The 9,332-nt window shown below is 34.1% G+C and overlaps 1 protein-coding gene across 1 annotated transcript in view; it reads left to right on the top strand.

The window, feature by feature from the left end:
• The window catches only part of LOC108372008 (uncharacterized), a 16,020-nt gene extending 8,681 nt beyond the window's left edge, over positions 1-7,339 (top strand). The window contains exon 2 of the mRNA XM_017627641.1: positions 6,155-7,339. Within this exon, the coding sequence (XP_017483130.1) occupies positions 6,155-6,300 (146 nt within the window). The 3' untranslated portion in view covers positions 6,301-7,339. The remainder of the gene's footprint in view (positions 1-6,154) is intronic.
• The last annotated feature ends 1,993 nt before the right edge of the window (positions 7,340-9,332 follow it).

Here is a 9,332-nt window from a genome sequence, read left to right as displayed (position 1 = left end):
AATATAAAGATTTTAAGCGAAAATTGTCTTGAGTCGACTTGTAATGCGTAATACTCCATTGATACATAAATAAGTGTTTCCCAAAAACTTTTGCTGGGGTATTGTGCATACATACCATACACGTATACCTACATTTATACATACTTATATCCCAAAGTAAATGCTGTACTTCAAAATTGGATTTGAGTTTATGAATTCATGTTTGTATAAATATAATTTTCAATGACCACTTGCTGTGTTCTGCCGTTTTAAAATTTTGTTCCACACATGCATACTCAGTCACATTTTTATTTTTATTTTTTTTAACTCTACGTATGTACATTAGACTGCATCACCAAAAAAAGTTGCGTTTTTTTCGCCTGAATTACAAAATTTATTATATTTGAAGACGTCCACCAAAATGTTTCGGAAAAATATTAAGATTTACTTGAGCTGGACCGATTTGAAAATACCTCCAAAAATGGAGTTTTTTCTGAATAAAACTAGTTTCTTCAAGAACTTTTTGAAAAAAATCCCCTCAGATGACAAAACAGATTAAGCTTAAAAAATCTGCATAAAAATATTTAAAATCTTTTCAACGGAATCGTAATAATGAGATTTTTGATGCTGTTATTTTTTACTTTTTTCAAATATTAATTTAGAGAAAACTTGAATAACTGGGTCAAAACTATTCTTGTTTAGACTTATGGGGTCTCAGTGAAAAGGTATTTTCCCATTCTTTTTATTTCTGTGCAAAAAATACATAGTTACATCCCGAATTAATAAAAGAAAGATAAAAAGGGTGAGAAATTACCTTCCTCACATTTTCGTTGTTGGTGTTTCCGACAGGGTAGGAGTGTAATATAATGTGGAACGATTGTCCGTCATCCCTTGGCAAATTTGGTTTGGAGACAAACCGGTTTCGGCGTTGTGCCATCTTCAGTGTCATTTTTCGTTCAAAAAATACCAAATTTGACAAGGGATGACGCAAAATCGTTCCACATTACATCAGATTTCTCACATGTCCAAATCGGAATAGTTTAGGTTCAGTTATTCAAGTTTTTCTTATACCAATCTTTGAAAAGAGTTAAAAAAACGGCATCAAAAATCGCATTTTTACGATTCCGTTCAACATTTTTATTTTTTTTTTATGCAAATTTTTTAAGCTTAACCGGTTTTGTCAATTGAGGGGATTTTAAGCAAAACAATTTTTAAGAAACTATTATTATTCATAAAAAACTCAATTTTTGAAGGTATTTTCAATTCAGTCTAGCTCACGTAAATCGTAATATTTTTCCGAAATATTTTGGTGGACGTCTTAAAATATAATAGATTTTATAATTCCAATGGAAACAGAGTACCGATTTTCTTTTTTTGTTTTTGTATGAGAAGTGATGCAGTCTAATGTACATACATACATATATACATATGTATGGTCAAGTGTTATAGAGTTGTGCACTCATTTTTTGCTTCACGTGAACTTTTAACTAAATACAAGCAGCAGTTGCCATGTTTTTAATCCACACATTTGCACAGTGCAATTATATGCTTCTACATATACAAACATGTCAATGTACATATACGGGTATGTACATACTACATATATGCATGCAAATGTATTGGTACGCCAAAATGTTACTGCCTATGCATGAAAAATTTTAATTAATTTAAAATGTACGTACTGAATATGAAAAACTCGCAAACAAATGTACATTTATTAAGTGTCAGAATGCTAAAGCGAAGTTGGAATTACTAAAACAATGCTTTTTCTGCATTGCTCCTGCTCATATGTTCATACTAGGGATGTTGAGAATATTTGCATTCGCATTCGTTATGCGAATGATTCGCATCATTTTACACATTCGCATTCGACATTCGCATTCGCATCAAATGTTACCAATGTTTTGCGAATGCCAATGTCGGTTCGGATGTAGACTCTGGAAACATTAAGAAATGTGAAATAAAAACTCAATTGAAGGTTTATCTTAAAGAAAAACGAAATCTCGGTGAAAATCCTCTCGATTGGTGGAAAACTAAACTAAAGTTTAAGTACTAAAAACGATGACTGAACTTTATTATAGATTATAGCAATCAAAGTCTTAATCATTCATGACAAAATTTTGATGTGGCGAAATTATGATCAGAACCTATGGTAATAACTCAACATCTTCACCTTAGCATCATCATTGTTGTTATTACCATACTTCTGCGCTTTTTACACGCTAGCCAGTCAAATTTTGTTACGAGTCTTCTTGTTTTGGCGTTTTAGTACTCAGAAAGAGTCAAGTTAAATGGATAAACAATTGGAGACCAGACAATTTTTACTAAATTTTCCAATCCCAAAAGCTTTAGAATACCGTTACATTTATTTCGCAATCTTCTCTCGTTCTCGAGATTTTAAATTTGGTGGCAACGAAAGTTCAGTTTCCATACTGTCCGTCTTACGTGAACGCCGTTTAACGTGAAAACAGTTTTATTTTTATACCTTTCATGAGCATGAAATGGTATTATAACTTTGGTCCGATGTTTGTAAGTACCAGAACAAAAAGAGATAGAAGAGTCTCTCAGTTTTCGAGATATCCGTATCAAATTTGGTAGGTGGGTGTATTTTTATAATGTATTAATCATTTGTCGGAACCGAAAGAATCGGACCACTATAACATATAGCTCCCATACAACTGATTGTTCAGATATGAGATTTTTCGTTATAATTCATCCATTTATGTAGCTAGGACCATGAAATTTCGCGCTGTTTTCACTCATTATCAGCAGAAGACTTACAGTGAAAATAACGAAGATCGGGTCACTATAACCTGCAGCCCCCATACAACTGATTGTTCAGATATGAGGTCTTTTATCATAACTCCTCCATTTATGCAGCTAGGAACATGAAATTTCGCACCATTTTCACTCATTATTAACAGAATACTTACAGTGAAAATAACAAGGATCGGATGACTACAACATATATCTTCCATACATCTGATTGTTCAGATATGGGATTTTACTGTAAAACTCCTTTATTTGAATAGCTAAAACCGATAAATTTCGTAAGATATTTTATAAATAATAATACAAAGTCTACTGAGAAAATCATCAAAATCTATGCTGTATAAGCTTTATCTCCTATAGCACTGATTGTTCAGATACCAGTTTTTGCCATATATCTCCTTTATGTAGGAAACTAAACCCAATAAATTGTGTTACCGGTTTACATACCGATCACATAGCAGTGAAAATCACTTAGATTGGTGCCATATAAAGTATATCTTCCATACCTCTGATTATTTAGATGCGATTTTTTATATAAGTATGTAACTTCTCTATCGATGTATGCAGATGTATTCAAAAGCAGTAATCTGTCAAAGTCAAATTTGCAGATGTTCATGAAAAGTATGAAGCGTTCGGCATAGCCGAAGACAGCGCTGCTCATACTTGTTTTTAATAATTGACTACTCTGTAAAGTGAATAAAAAAATTAGTTACTTTGTCTATAAAAGGGATATATGAATATGAAAAATTTAACTTCTTCTGATTTTGGGGAATCCCCTCATATATTTAAATTTGTTTACAAATGATCTATCCTTTTATGCCACCGAACTGAGTTAGCCGTTCTTTTTCGCTCTCGCGGGGTATCCATGCCAATCAGTGCAAGTTTTTAAGAGGAAAAAGGCGGTGAAAGCGCCAATAATGTACTTGATGAAAATCAGTAAAAAGTAACTCCTCAGCGGTAATATTGCACAAGCCGTAAACGGAGTTCATCTTGATTTTTTGGTTTTAATTAGTTCACCTTATTGCGAGCGTACTGGATATGCAAATGTATCTATTTGAGGCTGATTTTTAGGCAAAATGTGGTCGAACTGAATAAAAAACAGAAGTAATTAAGAGGGCAGAGAACATACATATACATATATGTACATATTTATTTATATATAGGCGCATTAAGTAGTGCTTTCACCGGACACTTTGTGCTCTTTTTTAAGCACCCTCACAATTTCCAATATTTAGTAACGGTGAAAGCAACATCTGATCCTTTAATTGATTTCGAGTGAAGAAAAGTGTTCAACTACTTTCTCATCTATCTCAAGTGCGTGTGTGATACATAACAACAACAACGACAACGATCAATGAAAGCAATCTGCTATAGAAAAAGCTCCGTGCCAAGAAACTTGTTGAAGCTTATAAAGCAAAAACAAAAAAGCATCGAAGTATGTATGTAAATACATACATATGTAGGTGTATGCGAATTGAAAAGTTTCTACTATGTAGTCTTACAAAACCCACAGGTCGGAAAGAAAGTTCTCAAGTTAAAACTCAAACAAAAAATTTGTTAGCACGAATAGTTGATTGGGTTTCTTATTGGGTGGCGTGCGTGCCATCCACATTGGGGCGTATGGAATGGAGCAGGCGTCGCGTGGCGTGGCGTGTGTGTGCATCGATGATTCTCTCTGTGGTTATCCTACGTGCTAATAGCCAAGCGCTGTGTATTAACCGCGGCTGCATCAACACCTAATGTGTAAAAGAGGAGAGGGGGAAAACGATAAGAAAAAGGTAGAAATAAATCACTCTCCCTATAATGGTTTCTTGTTCAATAAAGTGAGAATCGAGTATCCGGCTGCGTGTCTTTCTCGATTGTGGATTTCTTTCTTGGCTATTCGTTTTCTAATGTGGTTTTGTATTTGAACGCTGGACCAAAGAAAATTACACAATTGCGCGTAAAGGATTGAGAGGCTATAAAATAAATGGAAATTCTATACAAATACGTCAATTGCGGAAAAATTATTACAGATGCTAAATGGAAAAGCTAATTTAAATTTATAGATATAATACATATCGGCGCCACCTCGCCACCGTGTAAGAGGCTGATAAATTTTAAATGATTTAAATTGAGTGGTGCAACCGGGGCATGAGTCACATGGTTTTCGTTGGGGTGTAAACTATATTTTCGTAAAAAAATAAAAAATAAATGGTCAAAACTTCTGAAGAAGTGGTGTCACTAATCGTGTGGTCACCACTGTATATCTATACATATCGTCGTTTAAAAACCGCGTATCAATGCTCCATCATCACCTGCTGAGTAAATTTTTCAAGACTTAAACTTTTGTTAATACGAGGGATGTTTCCAAAGTTCTGGGAACTTATAGGCAGTGTTTTTGGTGCCAGACAAGTCCAGACATGTTTATCCAATTATCTAGTGCAATATTGTTCAGTCTGATTTAGGTGTTCGACAGATATAGACGCGATTTCATAGCACTGTTTCTGTAGCCATGGAAGATGCAGCAAAATCTCGAAAAACAGTTATTTTCTTTATATTCTTTATATTATTCAGCGGACCTCTGCGACAGGCACTTGTCAAAAAACGGCCTGAAAAGTTGCATAAGCGTCCGTTATTGTAACAGGATAATGCAAGACCACACACCGCCAGAAAAACGAAGACTGTTTTGAACTATCTACGATGGGTGTTGCTTCCGCACTCGCCTTATTCCCCCCATTTCTGGCACCCCAGTTATTATCAGCTATTCCCAGATTTGAAAAAACTCGCGATTTAAACGTTTAACTAATGCAAAACGTGCGATGAATAGGTAGATTGAGGAGACATCGAAAAAGTTAAATGGAGATTATGTTGGAACATTGGAAGCATTTGTAAATAGGAAAAAAAACATTTTAGCAAGTTTTGGGTACACTCTTTGTTCAAAAAATTGTTATTATTTTTTGTATTAAAATTTAGCTTACTATCTAAAAAAAAACAAAAAAAATGCAAATCAAAATTTCAAACTTTGCAGAACATTTATAAAAATTCGACGAGTTTTGTAGGCTATTAAATTTTAATATAATAAATTGCAATTTTGAAGTACTTAGCTAAGATTTTTGACAATACGACATTTTTTTTATGCCAAAAATTAGCAACAGCTTCTACAAACAAAAAAATCCCAAAAATCAACGGTAAGTCCAATGGCCTACAATTTTTTCAAAGAACTCTATTTAAAAAGCTCAAAATTTTGATGAAACTTTGTCGAATTTCGCTAATTTTTTTTGCAAGGTTTGAAATTTTGACTTACATGTCATGCATTCTTAACCAACATTTGTACGTAATATGAACCTACACTCCAATTTGTCGCATTAAAGTCGCAAACCTAATTTCAACTTTCGCTTTTATATCCTCTACATATTCACAGGCCACTCCTACAAAAGCATCAACGATGAAATTATTTGGGTGAGCATCGGCATGGGCGTCACCATAATTGTCCTAATCACAATCGCACTCTGCTACATTGCTTACGAGAAATGCCACAAGAAACGCGAATATTACATTAATGCATAACGTGGCATGCCACACTGCGTGCCAAACACCTTCGAAACGTTGAATTTCAAAAGCAACTTGCAGCTATTAACGCCAACCAACGCCAGCAGCAGCACCGCCACCACCGCCACCACCACCACCACCACCACCAAACAGTGCAACACGGGCCTCGCTCGTAACACATGCAATAGCAGCGAAGTTGCAACAACGTAACCAAAAACTATGTAACGTATTTGCCAAGCATAAGTGAGTGTGGTAACGGTACATTGCTATGGCAATAAGTGCAGAAAGTAGAATAAGTAGCGGAAGCGGAAAGTTAAAACAAGGTAGCGCAAAAAAAAGAACATGAAATGTATATGTAGAGGCAGAAGAGGGGAAGGGGGAAAAACTAAAGGAACGTGCAGTTACATGCTTTGCGAATTCTAACCGCAACAGGAAAAACTTCGAATGGCGTGGGAGAAGCTGCCTACCACCACCAACCATCGGAAACAAACCGCCTTCAAACAAAAAAAACGGAATAAAAAATTTTCGCTGCAATTTTCTTTTTATGGGCAAATGTATGTATGTATGCATATATGTATGTATGCATGTATGTATGTATACAGTATATGCGAATATCTACAAGTAAATACCGCAGATTTCTATGTAGCATACCGAACTTATGTACATTTTGCACAACGAAATAGAGCAGCGCCCGACGACCCAGTAAATCGTAATGAGCTAAACAAAAAAGCGCAGAATCGCACACGAAATTGCATTTTAAACACAGTGTTGCAAAATGAGGGAAGCATTACATTTTGCAACCGTTACAGTAATGACAACAATGACACTGGCGATTTGTTGACGATGCTGCCCTTTTGGCCATCATGAAGGATTTCCAACAGGATGCAAGCAGCGCGCATCAACTCTCCTCTCCGGCAACACACAAAACGGAAGCGAATCGGCGAAGTCCCAATAAAATAAAAATGAGCACACACATACATGGCATACATACACTTAAAAGAACTTATGTTGCATATTTAGTATAATGCAAACACACATATACATACATACATACATACATACATACATACGTAAATGCGTATAAACATTTCTAACTGTACGATGTATGTATGTAGTTTGAGTTGGATATTATACGAAACTAATAATGGGAAAAAATTTAATAATGTAAGTATGTATGTTTACATATACCCGTATTTATTACATTCGAATCTAATGGCATGATGTTTACCTAGGACGTATGGGCAAATCTCCGGAACCGTGCGACTCAACGCTAAAAAAAAAACGTAAATTTTTAAATTGAACGCACGAAAATAAATTATACCACAAATTGTTCGAAATCCATTGAGGAAACATTAAATTCTTGTGTGGTTCATTTTTCTCAAATGCTTAAAGAGTAGAAAACTAAAATTTTTGAAAACTCAAGGTTAGCGATATTTCTAGAGGGCGTGGTTTTTGTCCGATTTCAAAAATTTTCAAGACAGTATTTAAGAGGGTCAGGTGAAGTGGTTTTCGAGATACAAATATTTGACATTCTAAAAAATTCTACGAAAAACTAATTTTCACTTAAGATCCATTGAAAACATAATTTTTGAGTACCGCACTGCCCAAATATCTGAAAATCCTTTACATACACACATACAATATAAATTCATGGCCGTATTTTAGACAAACATGATTTTGTGTATTTAGCATTTTCAATGAACTTTACGAAGAATTTTATCTAAAGATCACGCTTAATGCCAACCTTCTATGTTTTAGTCTGTCAGTGTGCTATCAAAAAAATCTGAAATTTGAAGCCATCAACGCAAAGATCTATTCAAACAATATTTGTTATATTTTCAATATTTTGAAAGGCATACAACCGTAAACGCCCAATACATTTTCCAATATCACATATACTATTTCCCATGATTTTTGAAAGTCTCTGTTTTGCGCTGAAAAAGTTATACTCAAAAAACTTACAAAAGGTACCCAAAGTGACACGTCAAAATTTTTATTTTAATTATGACATTATCAAAATAAAAAGAATTAAATAAGTTACAAGAACTCATCACATTTGTTATCAAAAAAAAAAAGTTTTTTATAAAAATTAAAATTACATTAATAAAATTAATTTGAAGATGAGAGACAGAAAAGCACACGTTTCCGGAGACTTGCCCATATACAACTTACATATATTAATAAACTTATGTGTCAACGATGTCATTTTAAAGAATTTATAAAAGTAGATTTACTTTAGCCAAACGATGATACTAAAAGGTGACTTTACAAGGAAAATATAAATGATCCCACATCTAAAAAAAAAGCTTTAAATAATTATAGGTAAGGCCTTTGGAAATTGGATTGAACAAAAATTACTTTATAATAATTACATGAATACCCAAATATTATATGTATACATATTAAAAGCTGAAAATATTACTTTAAAAGTTGGATACTTTAATCGAATTTTAGTAGTGAAAGTAGAAATATATTATAATATTTATGTATACGTAGTATATTATAGTTTTTATTGTGTAGCCATATATACATATACATACATACATATATGTACCTATGCTATACATATGGAAAAATTAGTGAAACCTAAGCATTAGGGAACGAACAGAAAAATCTTTTTAACCATGACCTTACTTAATACTCCTACATACATATATATTCTTCAATGATATTATTTTGTAAAGTGTATACCTAAGTACTTAAATACATTATTATTATTATTATTATTATTAGTACGTCGGGTATACTCGCGCTGCGACCTAAAAGATCTATTGTGCTAAACCCTGATTGTGGTCACTCCAACCTTAGGCTATTCAAGAAATTAAGCACATTGGAGGGTGCCGTGTTCCAAATCTTGGATGGAGAAGACAATCGTTCCCCAAGGTGCATCAGTCTGCTATTCATGATACGCGGGCAGTCACACAGAATGTGCTCCGAGGTTTCCTCCGCCAGCCCACAGAACCTGCAGTCCGTCTCTACAGAAAGCCCCATTTTGTTTAGATGGTACCTTAACTTGCAGTGTCCTGTCAGGTAGCCTGTAATAGTCCTAA

This window comes from Rhagoletis zephyria, unplaced genomic scaffold (assembly GCF_001687245.7).
Source record: "Rhagoletis zephyria isolate East Lansing unplaced genomic scaffold, Rhagoletis_zephyria_1.1 Rzeph_scaffold_05361, whole genome shotgun sequence".
In the NCBI taxonomy this organism is placed as follows: domain Eukaryota; kingdom Metazoa; phylum Arthropoda; class Insecta; order Diptera; family Tephritidae; genus Rhagoletis; species Rhagoletis zephyria.
The sequence above is the reverse complement of the archived record's forward strand: the minus strand, read 5'-3'. Positions and strand labels throughout refer to the sequence as shown.